We start from the raw sequence: 21,373 nt of genomic DNA on the forward strand, positions 1-21,373 counted from the left end.
CCTCCTCCTCCTCCTCTTGTCCCACCACCTGACTCCGAATACTGTTTAAGGTGTGCTCCAGCATGTAAATGACCGGAATAGTCATGCTGATAATGGCATCGTCAGCACTAAACATCTTCGTCGCTATTTCAAAACTGTGCAGAAGGGTGCATAGGTCCCTGATCTGAGACCACTCCTGCAGCGTGATTTGCCCCACCTCTGGATCTCGTTGGCCCAGGCTATACGTCATAACGTATTGCACCAGGGCTCGTCGGTGCGGCCACAGTCGCTGCAACATGTGCAGAGTTGAATTCCACCGTGTGGGCACATCGCATTTCAGCCGGTGAACTGGCAGGCCCAACGACTTCTGTAGAGATGTAAGTCGTTGAGCTGTGGGATGCGAACGGCGGAAGTGAGCACACAGCGACCGTGTCCTTTGCAGAAGCCCATCTAGTCCGGGATAGTGGGATAAAAATTGCTGGACAGCCAGGTTCAAAACGTGAGCCATACAAGGCATGTGTGTGACATTGCCCCGAAGAAGGGCTCCACCCAGGTTTGCAGAATTGTCGCACACGGCTTTCCCTGGCTGCAGGTTCAGTGGAGACAACCATTGATGGAACTCGGTCTCCAGAGCTGACCACAACTCCTCAGCTGTGTGACTCACATTTCCCAGACATTTCAATGTAAACACCGCCTGATGCCATTGAGCCCTGGTGACAGCATAGTAAGGAGGTGTGCAGGATTCCTTCTGCGCAGTTAGAACATGGGTGGCATTACCAGACAGGCTTTGGGTGCAGGTGGAGGACCAAGAAGAGGTTGAGGAGGCAGAAGCAGTGGAGGAACTTAGAGATACAGAGGATCGATGCGCAACTAGTGGGGACTGCAGACCTGGACAGCAGCCCCTTCTCCTGATGTCACCATAGTTACCCAGTGCCCAGTCACCGACATGTAATGCCCCTGTCCATGTCTACTCGTCCAAGTGTCTGTGGTGAAATGCACCCTGTCACACACAGAGTTTCTCAAGGAAGTGGTGATGTTGTGTGCGACATGCTGGTGTAGCGCAGGCACAGCTTTCTTTGAGAAGTAGTGGCGACTGGGCATCTGTTACTGGGGCACTGTGATGGACATAAGGTCTTGAAAATCCTCTGTGACCACCAGGCGGAAAGGCAGCATTTCTGTAGCCAACAGCTTACAGATGGTGAAATTCAACCTCTTAGCTTTGTCATGGCTAGGAGGAAATGGTCTTTTACTTGTCCACATCTGAGGGACCGAGGGCTGGCTTAGACGGGGTTGAGTAGGGTGTCCCTGGCAAACTGCTGGTCTGTGTGGAAGGTGCAGGTGGAGATATTATGTTGCCTTGATCAAAATGTGGTGGTCTCGGTGTCGGAGAGCGCTCAACACCAGCAGGTGTTTCCACTTGCAAATGTCCTGACGACCTGCCAAACATACTGGCTGTTGTGGGTAAAGAGGTGGAAGGTCTGCATCCAAAACCATGTGCGACTGCTGTCCCCACGGTCACAGAGGATGAAGAGGCCGCGGATGCACTTGATGGGGCAGACAGTGGTTGGCCCAGCCCACTAGGCCGCATTGTAGCACAGTGAGCTTCCCACTGCAACTTATGCCTCATATTCATGTGACGATTCATGCATGAAGTACTCAAACTATTCATTTTTTAGCCTCTACTGAGATTTTGGTGACAAATCTTACAGACAACATGAGTTGGGTCATCCTTTGCGATCTCAAAAAATGCCCAGGCTATGCAAGGCTTAGAGCCCATGCGACCTGAAGAGCCACCACGACTTGAGCTCAGAGGCACAGTTGTGGTTGAGGATGCAGTTGTTGATGTGCTTCCAGTACTCTGTCTCTGTCCAGGAAGGCGCAACTTAACCTCGTCATCAGACTCATCACTAGCATCCTCCTCCACCTCCTCTGCTGACCTCATGGACTGGCGGACTGTGGGTTGACAGTAAGTGGGGTCTCCAACCTCGTCATCATCACCCTGTGTGTTCTCACATCCGTCGTCCTCAGAGCCAACCTCTTCCTGCCCTGACTGAAAAGTCAAGTTTTCGTTCCAATCAGGTATCTCAGTCTCATCATCATCTTCCTCATTGTCTCCACCACAGGAGTTACAGTTTGGGAACGAGGGTCTACATTATGCTCAGAACATTCTTCATCTGGGCCTGGCTCTGACTCACAAAGATTCTGGGCATCAGTGCAGATCATTTCCTCGTCTGGATTCACAGAAGCTCTGGAGCAGACCTCTGATTCCCAGGCTATAGTATGAGTAAACAGCTCTGCAGACTCAACCATCTGTGTTACCCCATACTCAGACGGCTGGAGACTTGGGAGCTGTGAGGAAGCAAGTGCGATTAGGGTGACACCTCTGAGGACTGGAGTATTTATGATGTTGAAGTTGAGGTGGAGGAGAGCCAACTTGAATGAGCACTTGATATCAAGCACCTGCTGTTTTTGTGGCTCATCTGGAATTTGTAGTGATGCTCGTAGCTATGGTCGTAAGAAAGAGATCATATCAGATTGTCCACGAAAAGAAGTAGACATCTTACTTTGGCTGGAAGATGGTCTTTCTTCTGCAGATGTTACTGTTGCTTTACCACCTACCCCACGGACACAACCTTTTTTCCCCTTTCAAACACGCCTATTCCCCCAGCAGCAAGCCTTTTGCCACTCATTTTGGTGCTTTACTTTACTAATTGGCAACTCTGTAGTTGTTAGCACAAAAAACAATGGATGGAAACCGAGCAGAGCTGAGTGGCCAAACTGTGGTACTAGGCCCAAAACGATTTACTGGGTTAGATGCAGTAAAAATTTAGATACACAGGCGGTGTAGTTAGCTTCACGGGCGGGCTACTCCGCTGACGTGCAGACACTGCTCCTAGGCCCAAAACGATTTACTGGGTTAGATGCAGTAAAAATTTAGATACACAGGTGGTGTAGCTAGCTTCACAGGCGGGCTACTCCGCTGACGTGCAGACACTGCTCCTAGGCCCAAAACGATTTACTGGGTTAGATGCAGTACAAATTTAGATACACAGGCGGTGTAGCTTCACAGGCGGGCTACTCCGCTGACGTGCAGACACTGCTCCTAGGCCCAAAATGATCTACTGGGTTAGATGCAGTAAAAATTTAGATACACAGGCGGTGTAGTTAGCTTCACAGGCGGGCTACTCCGCTGATGTGCAGACACTGATCCTAAGCCCAAAATGATTTACTGGGTTAGATGCAGTAAACATTTAGATACACAGGCGGTGAAGCTAGCTTCACAGGCGGGCTACTCCGCTGACATGCATACACTGCTCCTAGGCCCAAAATGATTTACTGGGTTAGATGCAGTAAAAATTTAGATACACAGGCGGTGTAGTTAGCTTCACAGGCGGGCTACTCTGCTGACATGCAGACACTGCTCCTAGGCCCAAAATGATTTACTGGGTTAGATGCAGTAAAAATTTAGATATACAGGCAGTGTAGCTTCACAGGCGGGCTACTCCGCTGATGTGCAGTCACTGCTCCTAGGCCCAAAACGATTTACTGGGTTAGATGCAGTAAAATTTTAGATACACAGGCGGTGTGGCTAGCTTCACAGGCAGGCTACTCAGATGACTACCAGTCAATGCTACTAGCCCAAAACGATTGGCTGAGCTAGATTACACCAAATGCTGTGACAAACACTTGCACAGCACTGGCACAGACCTGCCTGGCAAAAAGTGCTATGAACTGCTGTAACCTACCCTGAAAAGGGCTGATATTACAACTAGTCCCGACTCCCTAAACCTATCTCTCTCTATCAAACAAAAAATTTGCTCGCAAAAAAGACTCTTAGACTGTATAGCGCCCACAGCAGCAGCGGTGCCGTCTAACACTAAGCTGCAGCAGTGAGGAAATGGTGGTGACGGGGAAAATGGCTGGTTCTTATAGGGCAAGGACATGTGACATACACGGCCAATGACACATGCCCTTGCTTGTGTGCATCACATGCACATTGCTGTGTGTGTGTGTGCACTGCTGATAGGCTGAGAGACTGCACCGCCCCACTGTAAATGCGGGAAAGAAAAAAAATGGAGATCGGCGTTATTTCAGCACAGATCTATCCCCCGTCCCCTCGCCCACTATACACTGAAACAGTCTATTAAAATTGATAAACAGTTTTAATGTGAAAATCAAGTTAGGATTTTGGTGAACGAACAGTTATCAAACAGAAACTCAAACAGCCGAATTTTAAGCAAATTGTTTGAGTTTGTCGAATGACTCGAACACCGCCCAAAACAGCTCGAATTTGAAATTGGTGAACAGTTCGTCTTGAACACTGCTCATCTCTAATGAGGACTGCTGCAGTTTATTCTGTGATATGAGGAGTGCTGCAGTTTATTCTGTGATATGAGGAGTGCTGCAGTTTATTCTGTGATATGAGGAGTGCTGCAGTTTATTCTGTGATATGAGGAGTGCTGCAGTTTATTTTGTGATATGAGGACCAGTGCACTTTATTCTATGATATGAGGGCTGCTGCAGTTTGTTCTGTGATATGAGGTCTGTTCCAGTTTATTCTGTGATATGAGGTCTGCTCCAGTTTATTCTGTGATATGAGGAATGCTGCAGTTTATTCTGTGATATGAGGGCTGCTCCAGTTTATTCTAAAATATGAGGTCTGCTCCAGTTTATTCTATGATATGAGGAACGCTGCAGTTTATTCTGTGATACCACGACAGCTGCCGTTTATTCTGTGATATCAGGAAAGCTGTAGTTTATTCTGTGATATGAGGACTGCTGCAGATTATTGTGATATGAGGAGGGCTGCAGTTTATTCTGTGATATCAAGAGTGCTGCAGTTTATTCTGTGATATGAGGAGTGCTGCAGTTTATTCTGTGATATGAGTGCTGCAGTTTATTCTGTGATATGAGAAATGCTGCAGTTTATTCTGATATGAAGACTGCTGCAGTTTATTCTGCAATATGAGGAGTGCTGCAGATTATTGTGACATGAGGAGTGCTGCAGTTTACTCTGTGATATGAGGACTGCTGCAGTTTATTCTGTGATATGAGGAGTGCTGCAGTTTATTCTGTGATATGAGGAATGCTGCAGTTTATTCTGTGATATGAGGACTGCTGCAGTTTATTCTGATACGAGGAGTGCAGCAGTTTATTCTGTGATAGCAGGAATGCTGCAGTTTATTCTGTGATACGAGGAGTGCTGCAGTTTATTCTGTGATATGAGGAATGCTGCAGTTTATTCTGTGATATGAGGAGTGCTGCAGTTTATTCAGTGATATGAGGTCTGCTCCAGTTTATTCTAAAATATGAGGTCTGCTACAGTTTATTCTGTGATATGAGAAATGCTACAGTTTATTCTGTGATATGATGAGTGCTGCAGTTTATTCTGTGATATGAGGACTGCTGCAGTTTATTCTGCGATGAGTGCTGCAGATTATTATGATATGAGGAGTGCTGCAGTTTATTCTGTGATATGAGGTCTGCTCCAGTTTATTCTGTGATATGAGGTCTGCTCCAGTTTATTCTAAAATATGAGGTCTGCTACAGTTTATTCTGTGATATGAGAAATGCTACAGTTTGTTCTGTGATATGATGAGTGCTGCAGTTTATTCTGTGATATGAGGACTGCTGCAGTTTATTCTGCGATGAGTGCTGCAGATTATTATGATATGAGGAGTGCTGCAGTTTATTCTGTGATATGAGGACTGCTGCAGTTTATTCTGTGATATGAGGAATGCTGCTGTTTATTCTGTGATATGAGGAGTGCTGCAGTTTATTCTGTAATATGAGGAATGCTGCAGTTTATTCTGTGATATGAAGAATTCTGCAGTTTATTCTGTGATATGAGTAGTGCTGCACTTTATTCTGTGATATGAGGAATGCTGCAGTTTATTCTGTGATATGAGGAGTGCTGCAGTTTATTCTGTGATATGAGGAGTGCTGCAGTTTATTTTGTGATATGAGGACCAGTGCACTTTATTCTATGATATGAGGGCTGCTGCAGTTTGTTCTGTGATATGAGGTCTGTTCCAGTTTATTCTGTGATATGAGGTCTGCTCCAGTTTATTCTGTGATATGAGGAACGCTGCAGTTTATTCTGTGATACCACGACAGCTGCCGTTTATTCTGTGATATCAGGAAAGCTGTAGTTTATTCTGTGATATGAGGACTGCTGCAGTTTATTCTGTGATATGAGGACTGCTGCAGATTATTGTGATATGAGGAGGGCTGCAGTTTATTCTGTGATATCAAGAGTGCTGCAGTTTATTCTGTGATATGAGGAGTGCTGCAGTTTATTCTGTGATATGAGTGCTGCAGTTTATTCTGTGATATGAGAAATGCTGCAGTTTATTCTGATATGAAGACTGCTGCAGTTTATTCTGCAATATGAGGAGTGCTGCAGTTTGTTCTGTGATATGAGGTCTGTTCCAGTTTATTCTGTGATATGAGGAATGCTGCAGTTTATTCTGTGATATGAGGAACGCTGCAGTTTATTCTGTGATACCACGACAGCTGCCGTTTATTCTGTGATATCAGGAAAGCTGTAGTTTATTCTGTGATATGAGGACTGCTGCAGTTTATTCTGTGATATGAGGACTGCTGCAGATTATTGTGATATGAGGAGGGCTGCAGTTTATTCTGTGATATCAAGAGTGCTGCAGTTTATTCTGTGATATGAGGAGTGCTGCAGTTTATTCTGTGATATGAGTGCTGCAGTTTATTCTGTGATATGAGAAATGCTGCAGTTTATTCTGATATGAAGACTGCTGCAGTTTATTCTGCAATATGAGGAGTGCTGCAGTTTATTCTGTGACATGAGGAGTGCTGCAGTTTACTCTGTGATATGAGGACTGCTGCAGTTTATTCTGTGATATGAGGAGTGCTGCAGTTTATTCTGTGATATGAGGAATGCTGCAGTTTATTCTGTGATATGAGGACTGCTGCAGTTTATTCTGTGATACGAGGAGTGCAGCAGTTTATTCTGTGATAGCAGGAATGCTGCAGTTTATTCTGTGATAGGAGGAGTGCTGCAGTTTATTCTGTGATATGAGGAATGCTGCAGTTTATTCTGTGATATGAGGAGTGCTGGTTTATTCTGTAATATGAGGAATGCTGCAGTTTATTCTGTGATATGAGTAGTGCTGCAGTTTATTCTGATATGAAGAATTCTGCAGTTTATTCTGTGATATGAGTAGTGCTGCAGTTTATTCTGTGATATGAGGAATGCTGCAGTTTATTCTGTGATATGAGGAGTGCTGCAGTTTATTTTGTGATATGAGGACCAGTGCACTTTATTCTATGATATGAGGGCTGCTGCAGTTTGTTCTGTGATATGAGGTCTGTTCCAGTTTATTCTGTGATATGAGGTCTGCTCCAGTTTATTCTGTGATATGAGGAATGCTGCAGTTTATTCTGTGATATGAGGGCTGCTCCAGTTTATTCTAAAATATGAGGTCTGCTCCAGTTTATTCTATGATATGAGGAACGCTGCAGTTTATTCTGTGATACTACGACAGCTGCCGTTTATTCTGTGATATCAGGAAAGCTGTAGTTTATTCTGTGATATGAGGACTGCTGCAGTTTATTCTGTGATATGAGGACTGCTGCAGATTATTGTGATATGAGGAGGGCTGCAGTTTTTTCTGTGATATCAAGAGTGCTGCAGTTTATTCTGTGATATGAGGAGTGCTGCAGTTTATTCTGTGATATGAGAAATGCTGCAGTTTATTCTGATATGAAGACTGCTGCAGTTTATTCTGCAATATGAGGAGTGCTGCAGATTATTGTGACATGAGGAGTGCTGCAGTTTACTCTGTGATATGAGGACTGCTGCAGTTTATTCTGTGATATGAGGAGTGCTGCAGTTTATTCTGTGATATGAGGAATGCTGCAGTTTATTCTGTGATATGAGGACTGCTGCAGTTTATTCTGTGATACGAGGAGTGCAGCAGTTTATTCTGTGATAGCAGGAATGCTGCAGTTTATTCTGTGATAGGAGGAGTGCTGCAGTTTATTCTGTGATATGAGGAATGCTGCAGTTTATTCTGTGATATGAGGAGTGCTGCAGTTTATTCAGTGATATGAGGTCTGCTCCAGTTTATTCTAAAATATGAGGTCTTCTACAGTTTATTCTGTTATATGAGAAATGCTACAGTTTATTCTGTGATATGATGAGTGCTGAAGTTTATTCTGTGATGAGGACTGCTGCAGTTTATTCTGCGATGAGTGCTGCAGATTATTATGATATGAGGAGTGCTGCAGTTTATTCTGTGATATGAGGTCTGCTCCAGTTTATTCTGTGATATGAGGTCTGCTCCAGTTTATTCTAAAATATGAGGTCTGCTACAGTTTATTCTGTGATATGAGAAATGCTACAGTTTATTCTGTGATATGATGAGTGCTGCAGTTTATTCTGTGATATGAGGACTGCTGCAGTTTATTCTGTGATATGAGGAATGCTGCTGTTTATTCTGTGATATGAGGAGTGCTGCAGTTTATTCTGTAATATGAGGAATGCTGCAGTTTATTCTGTGATATGAGTAGTGCTGCAGTTTATTCTGTGATATGAATAATTCTGCAGTTTATTCTGTGATATGAGTAGTGCTGCAGTTTATTCTGTGATATGAGGAATGCTGCAGTTTATTCTGTGATATGAGGAGTGCTGCAGTTTATTCTGTGATATGAGGAGTGCTGTAGTTTATTCTGCGATATGAGGATTGCTGCAGTTTATTCTGTGATATGAGAAATGCTGCACTTTATTCTGTGATATGGGGACTGCTGCAGTTTATTCTGTGATATGAGGAATGCTACAGTTTATTCTGTGATATGAGGAATGCTGCAGTTTATTCTGTGATATGAGGAATGCTGCAGTTTATTCTGTGATATGAGGAATGCTGCAGTTTATTCTGTGATATGAGGAGTGCCTCAGTTTATTCTGTGATATGAAGAATTCTGCAGTTTATTCTGTGATATGAGGAATGCTGCAGTTTATTCTGTGATATGAGGAATGCTACAGTTTATTCTGTGATATGAGGAATGCTGCAGTTTATTCTGTGATATGAGGAGTGCCTCAGTTTATTCTGTGATATCAGGAATGCTGCAGTTTATTCTGTGATATGAAGAGTGCTGCAGATTATTCTGTGATATGAGTGCTGCAGTTTATTCTGTGATATGAGGAATGCTGCAGTTTATTCTGTGATATGAGGAGTGCCTCAGTTTATTCTGTGATATCAGGAATGCTGCAGTTTATTCTGTGATATGAGGAGTGCTGCAGATTATTCTGTGATATGAGTGCTGCAGTTTATTCTGTGATATGAAGACTGCTGCAGTTTATTCTGCAATATGAGGAGTGCTGCAGATTATTGTGACATGAGGAGTGCTGCAGTTTACTCTGTGATATGAGGACTGCTGCAGTTTATTCTGTGATATGAGGAGTGCTGCAGTTTATTCTGTGATATAAGGAGTGCTGCAGTTTATTCTGTGATTTCAGGAATGCTGCAATTTATTCTGTGATATGAGGAGTGCTGCAGATTATTCTGTGATATGAGTGCTGCAGTTTATTCTGTGATATGAGAGGACTGCTGCAGTTTATTCTGTGATATGAGAAATGCTGCAGTTTATTTTGTGATATGATAAATGCTGCAGTTTATTCTGTGATATGAGGAGTGCTGCAGTTTATTTTGTGATATGAGGAATGCTGCAGTTTATTCTGTGATATGAGTGCTGCAGTTTATTCTGTGATATGAGGAATGCTGCAGTATATTCTGTGATATGAGGAGTGCTGCAGTTTATTCTGTGATATCAGGAATGCTGCATTTTATTCTGTGATATGAGGACTGCTGCAGTTTAATCTGTGATATCAAGAGTGCTGCAGTTTATTCTGCAACATGAAGAGTGCTGCAGTTTATTCTGTGATATCAGGACTGCTGCAGTTTATTCTGTGATATGAGGAATGGTGCAGTTTATTCTGTGATGAGGATTGCTGCAGTTTATTTAGCGATATGAGGACTGCTGCAGTTTATTCTGTGATATGAGGAGTAGTGATGAGCAAACGTGCTCGCCAATACTTGCAACTCGCCCGAGTATCACTATGCTCTGTATACTCGGTGAGCACTGAGTATTTCTGGGATTATTCGGCGTGAGCTCAGGTCTCCTCCCTGCAATTCTGGCGCTCTTTAGAGTGCCAATGACAGTACAAGGATTGTCAGCCATGCACTGTAATGCCGCAGCCATCATTGTTGAGGTATTACAGTGATTGGCTGGCCGCACATAGGGGTGGAGCCGCATATTCATCACTGTAATGAGCGGCACCACGTGACCGCTCACACAGGACAAGCTGCGGCGCTGAGAGGAAGCATCGCGGGAGCTGGGTGAGTATTTTAATACCAGTGGGCGGGCGCACAGGGGGTGGGAGGCGGGAGCTGACCAGGAACTTTATTTTAAAAACAAAAAAAATAAAAAAAAACATGATTTTTCATTCCTTCTCTCCAGCGAATGCTGCTGGGGAGAAGGAATGAATGGCGGCTTCAGCACCACATGCAGGGGGGACAGCGCTTAACTCTAGCGCTGTCTCCTGCACGGTCCCTGTGGTCCTCAGTCGGCACACGGGCGGTACACGGCTGCCGCACGTGTACCACACTGATGTGCCACGTGAGCACACGAGCACACGGACACGGATAACTCCGGTACCGGAATTATCTGGACGTGTGAGACAGGCCTAAGAGTTAGTGTAGGTCTGCAACTGTTCAGTCCACAACTCCTGAGAAACCAACAGTCCTTCTTACGGCTAAATCGGGGGTCCCCTGATTGCAGAGCTAGGTAGGCAGGGGAGTCTATGTGCGCATGTCCACATCAGTGCAAGGCCTTCAGGCACTGTATGTGCGTGCATAGCTCTCACTGCATACCTCCAAAAGCTCCATTACTGTCTGCTGCTTGTTTAACATATATCTAGCTGCAGTTTTCTGTGGCTTTTTTTTTTTCACCTGATACCTGCTCCTTTTATTCTAAAGCAATCCATAGCCCCCTTATTTTAACATTTATTTGCTTGTTCACGCTGTCTACTACAGCCAGGTTATTTAAATCTAAGAACGTGCAAATCTACCTTTTTTTTTGTCCCAGACACCAGATGTGAATGCGCCAAAAAATCTTTTTTTTTTTTTGTGTCATAGCCAACTTGTTGACACAATTTAGTTGTGCCTAAAAAATCAAGGCCACATTTACATCAGTCTGTTATCTGAGGCTGACGGAAGGTGTATCGGTGGTGGAAAAATCGTAGCATTGCAGGCATAAGTTTCATAGTTCTGTCTGCTAGCCTTGTTCCACTCTTTTTTTTTTATTTTAAAATTCTCCAACCCCACCCCAAAAAAGTTATACAGTTTGTTATGTCAGGCTGAGGCCTGTTGTATCTGTGGTGGAAAAATCATAGCTTCGCAGGCACAAGTTTCATAGTTCTGTCTGCTAGCCTTGTTCCACTTTTTTTTTTTTTAATTATCCAAACAATGAAAAAAAATTATACAGTCTGTTATGTCAGGCTGAGGCCTGGTGTATCGGTGGTAGAAAAATCGCAGCTTCGCAGGCATAAGTTTCATAGTTCTGTCTGCTAGTGTTGTTGTACTCATTTTTAATTTTTTGCCAAATTTTACATACAAGAGATAAATAAATTAGACAGTCTGTTATCTGTGGCTGTGGCCTGGTGTATCGGTGGTGGAAAAATCACAGCTTCGCAGGCATAAGTTTAATAGTTTTGTCTGCTAGCGTTGTACTCATTTTTAATTTTTTGCCAAATTTTACATACAAGAGATAAAGAAATTAGACAGTCTGTTATCTGTGGCTGCGGCTTGGTGTATCGGTGGTGGAAAAATCGTAGCTTCGCAGACATAAGTTTTATAGTTCTGTCTGCTAGCCTTGTTCCACTCTTTTTTTGTTATTTTAAAAATTCTCAAAAACCCCTCCCAAAAATTATACAGTCTGTTATGTCAGGCTGAGGCCTGTTGTATCTGTGGTGGAAGAATCGTAGCTTTGCAGGCACATTTTCATAGTTCTGTCTGCTAGCCTTATTCCACTTTTTTTTTTTAATTATCCAAAAAACAAAACAAAAATTATACAGTCTGTTATGTCAGGCTAAGGCCTGGTGTATCGGTGGTGGAAAAATCATAGCTTCGCAGGCATAATTTTCATTGTTCTGTCCGCTAGTGTTGTTGTAATCATTTTTAATTTTTTGCCAAATTTCACATACAAGAGAAAAAAAGACAGTCTGTTATCTGTGGCTGCGGCCTGGTGTATCGGTGGTGGAAAATTTGTAGCTTCTCAGGCATAAGTTTCATAGTTCTGTCTGCTAGCCTTGTTCCACTCTTTTTTCGTTATTTTAAAAAATTTTCCAACCCCCCCCCAAAAAAAAATTAAAAAATTATATCATAGTTCTGTGAGCTAGCGTTGGTCTCCTTTAAAAAAAAATAATAATAAAAATTCACCTCCCAAAAAAATATTTTATACAGTCTGTTATGTCAGGCTGAGGCCTGGTGTATTTGTGGTGGAAAAATCGTAGCTTTGAAGGCATAAGTTTCATAGTTCTGTCTGCTATAGTTGTACTCATTTTTAATTTTTTGCCAAATTTCACATACAAGAGAAAAAAAAATTAGACAGTCTGTTATCTGTGGCTGTGGCCTGGTGTATCGGTGGTGGAAAAATCGTAGCTTCACAGCTTCGGAAAAATCGTAGCTTTGAAGGCATACTGATCAGATATAATTTTGCTCCAAATAAATACAGTTGTGTTGAGCTTTTGAAATAGTTCAGTAGTCCATTTAAAATGGGCAAGGCAAGGGGCAAGGGACAGGGAAGTGGACATGATGCTGATGGTGCATGCAGATGACGAGGCCGTGGCCAAGCTGAAAGTGGGCCACAACAAACACCCACATCTTCTGGCCCAACCTTCCTGTCCCAGTTTCTAGGGGATCGCAGCACACCACTATTGAAGCCAAAGCAGTGTGAAACGGTTGTTGGTTGGATAGCGGATAATGCTTCCAGTCACTTAGACACCACCACTATATCTTCCACACGGTCAAGTCTGAGTAGCCGTGAGTGTGGACTGGATATTCCTCACCCTGATCCTCCTTCCTCCCACCATGCCGAGTGCCATGAGATAACTGATCCCACACTTGACACTCGGAAGAGCTGTTCAGTTTTCCCTTTCAAGATTCCGTACTCTCGGCTGGTCAACTTGAAGTGGGGCCAGATGAGATTGCATGTAGCGATGCCCAAAGCTATGACCAGGCACGGTCACACAAAGGCGATAGTGGGAAAGTGTCACAAGAGGTGGACGATGATGAGACACAATTACCAGAAAGTCAGGAGGAGCAGGGTGGAAGACGAGGTGGTGGATGACATAGTGACTGACCCAACCTGGCAGGAGGACATGCAGAGCGAGGACAGCAGCACACATGGGGAAGGAGGCATTTCACCCCAACAGGCAGGAAGAAGCAGTGTGGTGGCCATAGACAGAATGCATGCGTTCGTTCCCCGTAACACCAACATGAGGGAAGTTGCCATTCCAACTGTTAGATCTTCCCGAGTCTGGTTATTTTTTAAAGACTCTGCCGATAACCCCAAACAGGCCATTTGCAGCACCTGCCATGCCCGCATCAGCAGGGGTAGCAAAACTACCAGCCTGACCACCACCAGCATGATCAGGCACATGGCAGCAAATCACCCAACTTTGTGGGCCGACCCCCAGGCTCCTCTGTTTTGCCCAGAAGCCAATCCCCAGTCCACCGTGCATGTGAAGATGCCTCTAGCCCTCCACCTGTTGTTGCCCACAGTGAAGCAGCACCATCACCAAGCCTGTCCACGTCCTTGTCCCAGCAGCCTTCAGTTGTCTATACCCCAGTCATTGGAATGCAAGCAGAAATACCCAGCCAATGCCCCACAGGCCACAGTCCTAAATTCTAACATTTCTCTTCTGCTTGCGCTCGAAATGTTGCCTTTTATTCTCGTTGAGACAGAAGCTTTCTGCAACCTGATGGCGGCGGCCCTTCACTGCAAAGACACAAGCGTGCCTGCATCCTCCACTGCACCACCACTGACTCAAGCCTGTATTCCCTGGAGTCCGGCTCCTCCTGAATCCATTGCTTACACTGGGCATTGACTTCACAGGGGCTTAATATGCTCTATGACATATTTCATTGCGGTGACACGCCTTACCTGGTTTTCCTATGATGCTTATTTGAAAAGGCGACTATATGATAAAGGTCATTAATTGGCCGAAAAGTCTTTAAATTGTCGCTTCACCTATCAGCATCAAATAAATACTCACCTGAAGCATTATTTTTCTTGTACATGTGCAGTGATTTTTTTTCTGAACTTATGCCTATGGGATCTTTGGTTAACTTCAATAGCACTGTTTTACAAAAAGTCGAGTGCTAACCATTTGTCTTTCATATTCAGCAATGTCTCCTCATTCTCCACCACTAGATCACCACCCTTAACGTGTTCTGTGATGCTACAGGCAGTACAATTTTTGCCAAGTCTGTCTATGATGTCCATAAAAGATTTTTTAAAAACGTACCCCTCATGGTCAAATGTTTCTCAGCCCATGCACTTTGGTGCCCCCTCCTTATCATTGGGTCTAGTTTTTAATGAAGCCTTCCTCCACCTCTCATCATTTTCTACCTCTAGATCACCAGGGTTCACGTGTTCCATGCTGCTACAGACAGTCAGTTTTTGGGCAAGGGTGTCTGTGATCCCAATTAAATATTTGTTTACAAATGTATCCCCCATGGGGAAATGTTTGTCAGCCCACACACTTAAGGTACCGTCACACTCAGCGACGCTGCAGCGATATAGACAACGAGCCGATCGCTGGAGCGTCGCTGTTTAGGTCGCTGTAGAGACGTCAAACACAGCAGCTCCAGAACGATGCAGAAGCGATCCAGTGACGTAACGGCGACTCACTTCTCGTTCTCGCTGGTTGTTAGCTCCATTACATCCATTGTTAGCGTCGTTGCTTTTGATGTCAAACATGTCGATACACGCCGACCTGCAACGAAATAAAGTTCTGGACTTCTAGCTCCGACCAGCGATATCACAGCGGGATCCAGATCGCTGCTGCGTGTCAAACACAACAAGATCGCTATCCAGGACGCTGCAACGTCACGGATCGTTGTCATTCTCGTTGCAAAGTTGCTGAGTGTGACGGTGCCTTTAGTGTATGAGCATTACAAGTCTAGGAGACACGCTCCTTAACATTGTGCTTAGTTTTTAATAATGACTTCCTCCACATATCATCATTCTTCTCCACTAGAACACCATGGTGAACATGTTCTGTGCCGCTACAGCCATTCAATTTTTGGCCAAGGGCGTCTATGATACCCATAAATAATTTTTTTTAAATGTAACCCCCATGGGGAAATGTTTGTCAGCACATACACTTAGTGAATGGGCATTACAAGTCTAGGAGACAAGCTCCTTTGTAATGTGACAGTTTTTTTATGAGGCCCTCCTCCATGTTTCTTCCAAAGTGTATTGGGGCACATGCAAATTTGGGTCAAGGCGGAACTTGCATTCAATGCATAAGGAAACAGTATGGCAGGACCAACTAAAGAATGTGAAGTGGGTTTTCCTGTGACCATCCAGTACCTGGGTTCAAAGGCTTATTGGGGTGCATATGACTTGATAGCAGGGCAGGCCTTGCAGGTAATACATAAGAAAACAGTATGGTAGGACCAACTGAAGAATGTGAAATGGGTTTTCCTGTGGCCATCCAGTGCCTGGGTTCAAAAGCTTATTGGGGTGCATATAACTTGATAGCAGGGCAGGCCTTGCATTCAATGCAACATTTTTTCAGGAAGCCCTCCTGTACCTCTCGTGAAACAGGTATTGTGGTGCATTGTAATTGTTGGCAGCCCAGCCACTCACTGCATAGGCAATAACAGCATAGGAGACCCACTACTTAATAATGGCCCTTTAAGTATATTAATGCTGCTTGATGCCCCTCTAAAAATAGGTATTGTGACTTTAAGAGTCCCTCCTTCATAAATGAAACAAGATGAGTATCCCTAAGTGTCACACACCTTATGGCCACTAGGGTTGTTAAATGTTACAATGACATTTCCCAGTGAATGCATTTGTTTGGTGCGGCTTTAAGTCTATTCACCTCGACATGCTTATCATGTCACTCTCCGCAAGGAGAAACGATACTTCTTGGATCCCGGTCAGACGCCTCTCAATCAGCCAAACCAGATCTCCACTTTGCACTGATGAGGGGCAGTACCCCGAAACACAGAGACAATTTGCATATTTCCCACAGGAGCATTGAGGCTTTAAGTCTCCTCACCTCGACATGGTTATCATGTCACTCTGCGCAAGGAGAAACAATACTTCTTGGATTTTGGATGAAAGAAATGTTAAAGTTGAAAAACGTATCAAAAACACAGTGTGAACATAGCCCAAGTGGTGGAGGAACATTTTGGTCTGGGGTTAATTATTTTGCCTTATATACAAGTAATTACCCTGGAAAGGATTTACCTTAACATATTTCCAAACAAAATCAATTTTGGTTTCGTTTTTGTATTTTTTTTGGTGCACCTGTAAAAATGGTGTGAAACTCGGACAACATTGCTTACAGCTGTGACCTTGGAGTCAGAAATGCTTCCAGGGGCGATCCCCATGATATTCCCATGTCATTTGAGCAGTGTTTCCATCATTTTCAGATGTTTTGACCTTAAAAGGTCTAACATTGGGCTTGTTCCTCGGGTCGAGTACCCGAGTATTCCAATATGCTCGACCAGAGCATTTTAGTGCTCACTCATCAATAATGAGGAGTGCCACAGCTTATTCTGTGATATGAGGAGTGCTGCAGTTTAATCTGTGATATGAGGAGTGCTGTAGTTTAATCTGTGATATGAGGAGTGCTGCAGTTTATTCTGTGATATGAGGAGTGCTGCAGTTTATTCTATAATATGAGGACTGCTGCAGTTTATTCTGTAATATGAGGAGTGCTGCAGTTTATTCTATAATATGAGGACTGCTGCAGTTTAATCTGTGATATGAGGAGTGCTGCAGTTTATTCTGTGATATAAGGAGTGCTGCAGTTTATTCTATAATATGAGGACTGCTGCAGTTTATTTTATGATATGATGAGTGCTGCAGTTTATTCTGTGATATGAGGAGTGCTGCAGTTTATTCTATAATATGAGGACTGCTGCAGTTTATTTTATGATATGATGAGTGCTGCAGTTTATTCTGTGATATAAGGAGTGCTGCAGTTTATTCTGTAATATGAGGAGTGCTGCAGTTTATTTTATGATATGATGAGTGCTGCAGTTTATTCTGTGATATGAGGAGTGCTGCAGTTTATTCTGTGATATGAGGAGTGCTGCAGTTTATTTTATGATATGATGAGTGCTGCAGTTTATTTTATGATATGATGAGTGCTGCAGTTTATTCTGTGATATGAGGACTGCTGCAGTTTATTCTATAATATGAGGACTGCTGCAGTTTAATCTGTGATATGAGGAGTGCCGCAGCTTATTCTGTGATTTGAGGACTGCTGCAGTTTATTCTGTGATATAAGGAGTGCTGCAGTTTATTCTGTGAAATAAGGACTGCTGCAGTTTATTCTGTGATATGAGGACTCCTGCGGTTTAATATCAGTAATATTGATTTCCTCCACCGTCTTGTAAAATGATTGCAATGAGCCCAAAATTGTGATTAATAAACAGATCTGGTAACAACATGTTCACAGGGGTGACATTACATGATGTTAGAAAAACAAAGATTTACCCAAAGTCCCCATAAGCCAGTTGCGCTTCTATCTGTTCTTCTGGTGTCCACCCAGGAGGTGCTGGAAACCATTCATAGAAGAACTAGAAGTTCTTCATGTTCTTTGTTTTTCTCACATTACGGACAGCATGCAACTACGAGGTTCTACAGTGTGAACGACTGCACAATGACACCTCACCCCAGGATTTTTGGCTTACTGTCTTTTCATCATTTACTGGCCATTCAAGCTTTGTTAAGGAAAGGGATTTTGCTGGTGAATTATTTAACTCTGAAATGGTCTCAAGTCGTCAATATATAAACACCAAAATACAAATGATTATCATGAACAATGCAAAAATGTTTCTGGAATATTTCAAGATTGTATTGGTCACTATATAATTATCTGATCAATTTGTACCCTGGCATATTAATGGCACTAATATTCCATGGGTAGAGGTAGAGAAAGGGGTGAAATCATCAAAGCCCCAGTGTTAGATGCAGAAAACATCTCATAAAACTGAGAAATCCAAGAGGAACCACAAGCCATGGGATTCGGTCCTGTGTCCAGCGCACCCTAGGGATACTGTTGGCATGGTTCAGATTGTCACATAGTGATGCTTTGTCAACCAGTACTGCTCTACATATTCACCCTCCTCACGTAATCCAGAAAGTTTCTCCGATAAGTATTGTCCTAAGACTGAGTGGAGAAGAGATGCTCTTACATACTGGCAGGTACAATTCCTAGAGCACTATCCCTTGATGCTAATAAAAAGTTGTTCTGCTCATGTAAATTCAACTAAAAACTCCTTGACTTTAGCTCTCCCATCAACTTCACTTTAGGTTTTCTAACAGTTTCCTTTTTATCGCAAAACACTTTTGCGAGTTTTTGTTTTTTATATCTATAGAACTGAAGACTAAATCATGCAGAATTAGATTCATCAAAATTACAAACCAGCTAATCAGCTCTACCATACGAGCTGACTCCATTGCTGTATTAGTGAGACATATAAGATTTATAGTCCAGGAAGCTCTTATGCAGCATTTCTGTTCTCATCCAAACGTTTAGTGATCTCCACCAAAGGATGGGAATCTCTCTTACTATGGAAAATAAGGGTTATCTGCCCTAATCCTGGCTCATCTCACTTGTAACTTCCTCCTCATGCACCGCAGAATGTGCGCTATGGGACCATCAATGGATAAATGCCCTAAGCATTTTGTAGATAAGACATTTAGTTTAACAGGATTCTCTGCAAGGAATGGATGATGATCAGATAGACATTCCTCTAAGGGGTTTCCTACCTGCTCTGTTCATTTTTAAAATTTCTTCTTGTGCGAGTGGGCAAGTGTCGCTTTGAGTGCTGTGATGTGGAGAATTTACAATAGATTTACAATAATTTGGTGATCCCACTTGTGGAGGGCGTGGAATATGCTTCTTTTTTTTCTTTGGTAGCTTCTGCTTAGCCATAGCTAAGGAATAATACATTCCAAAATTGTTCACAATGACAGGTACAGGCATAGCAATAGTCAGCACGCCAGCAAGAGCGCATAATGCTCCCACCAGCATGCCAGACCATGTCTGAGGATACATGTCTCCGTAGCCAAGTGTGGTCATGGTGACAACAGCCCACCAGAAGCCGATAGGGATATTTTTGAAGTGAGTATGTTCACTGGCACTAGGATCATTTGGATTAGCACCTATTCTCTCAGCATAATAGATCATTGTGGCAAAAATTAACACTCCCAATGCCAAGAATATTATGAGCAGCAGGAATTCATTTGTACTAGCACGAAGAGTATGCCCAAGAACCCTTAGACCAACAAAATGTCTGGTCAGCTTGAAGATTCGAAGAATTCGCACAAATCGTACAACTCTTAAGAAGCCCAAGACATCCTTAGCAGCTTTGGAAGACAGGCCGCTAAGTCCAACTTCAAGATAGAAAGGTAGAATGGCCACAAAGTCAATGATGTTTAAAGTGTTTCTTATAAATTCCACCTTATTAGGACAGAATGTGATCCTCATCAAGAACTCGAATGTAAACCACACCACGCAGACGCCTTCGATGTAAGTCAGGAAGGCTTCAGTCTCTGAAGCAACATAAAATCGCTGATGAGTTTCATTCCCAATTATTTCAGTCTCGGTCTTGTTCACGATGGGGTTAAATCGTTCATGAGTCTCGAGGCAGAAGGTGGTGATGGAAACCAGAATGAAGAACAGTGAGGCAAATGCAACATACTGTAAAACAAAAGCAGAAGAGTGTGAACATGAGTAGATCGCTCGAGAACATTAGAGTTTATACAGTTCATGTTTTGTAACCCTGATAACTTCTTCGTAGGACTGCGCTCAACCATCTACAACAATCTCTAACTTACAATCCACTGAAAAAAATAAGCTTGCAATCTCTGATCCCATGGATTAGCTCAGACTCAGAGCCTGGAGTAGGATCCTGAATACACATGACCTATTGAACGGATTGATATAGAAGTATGAAAAGAGAATAAACTATGAACAAGAGTCTCACTGGTGAAATACTTGACAACTACATCCATGAGCCCCACACCGGTGAGTTAACTAAGAGACTTCTTCTCCAATGGACCAGCTGAAATATCTGTGTGTGTTTGCCCAGCCAGCCCTATATGTAAGCGATTACTTTACAATGCACACGGCTAACACCTACTGCACCCTCCTGCACCTACTCCTGAGACAATTTTAGCTAATGAAGCATTTGCAGTCGTTCCATTTCTTAATTATAATTTTTCTTCTCAACCTCAGGAATTTAACTAAAACATTTCCTTCCCTTATTTCTTATCCAACACAGGTTGTGAGGAAAGCTGTAACAGTTCCCTGGGTTTTGAATCCAACATGCAGTTTGGATATGGAATGTTTGGCCCTTAGAGTCCATGCTGAATAGTAAGGGATTCAGAGCCACATGTCTGCTGCAGTACCTGTATTCTGCCTTATACACTTTCTTTCATTACCAGCTGCCACAACATTCACATTACATTTACACTGTAATTTTGTAAACAAGAAATATGTCTCATAAGTACTTATCTATATTTGCCCCTTTCACATGTAAAGTGCCATAGAATAGATGGCGCTATAAAATTGTATAATAATAATAAGTTCAGAAAGTGTCATGTGCAACCCTGGTCAAAATTGCTGTTATTGTGAACAGTTAAACAAGTTGAAAATGAAATGATCTCTAAAAGGCCTAAAGTTACAGATGATATTTCCTTTGTAATTTAGGGACATTTTTTTTTCATAATTTACCTTTTAAAAATTACAAAAAAGATCATAGACCCATGCAAAAGTTTGGTCACCCTGCATCTGCATGGTTATCACCTAGTAGCACACCCCTTTTGAAAGTAAAGTATTGCAGCTTGTAAACGCTTTTCGTTGTCAGATAAGAGTCTTTCTATTCTTCTTTGAGGGATTTCCTTCTATTCTTCCTTGGAGAATTCCTCCACTTCTGTGAGATTCCCGGGTCGTCTTCCATCCTCTGCTATTTTGAGGTCTATCCACAGATTTTCAATGATGTTCAGATTGGGGGACTGTGAGGGCCATTGTAAAACCTTCAGCTTGCGCCTTCTGAGGTCATCTATTGTGGATTGTGATGTGTGTTTAGGATCATTATTCATT

The 21,373-nt window shown here is 43.0% G+C and overlaps 1 protein-coding gene across 4 annotated transcripts in view; it reads right to left on the bottom strand.

Annotated features, from left to right (window-relative positions):
• KCNC1 (potassium voltage-gated channel subfamily C member 1) overlaps positions 1 to 21,373 on the bottom strand; it is a 240,043-nt gene that overhangs the window by 61,791 nt on the left and 156,879 nt on the right. For all 4 annotated transcript variants that reach the window (XM_077281840.1, XM_077281839.1, XM_077281838.1 and 1 more), the window contains one exon: positions 19,036 to 19,969. In XM_077281840.1, the coding sequence (XP_077137955.1) occupies positions 19,036 to 19,969 (934 nt within the window). The remainder of the gene's footprint in view (positions 1 to 19,035; positions 19,970 to 21,373) is intronic.

Source organism: Ranitomeya variabilis, chromosome 2 (genome assembly GCF_051348905.1).
Source record: "Ranitomeya variabilis isolate aRanVar5 chromosome 2, aRanVar5.hap1, whole genome shotgun sequence".
NCBI classification, from domain to species: domain Eukaryota; kingdom Metazoa; phylum Chordata; class Amphibia; order Anura; family Dendrobatidae; genus Ranitomeya; species Ranitomeya variabilis.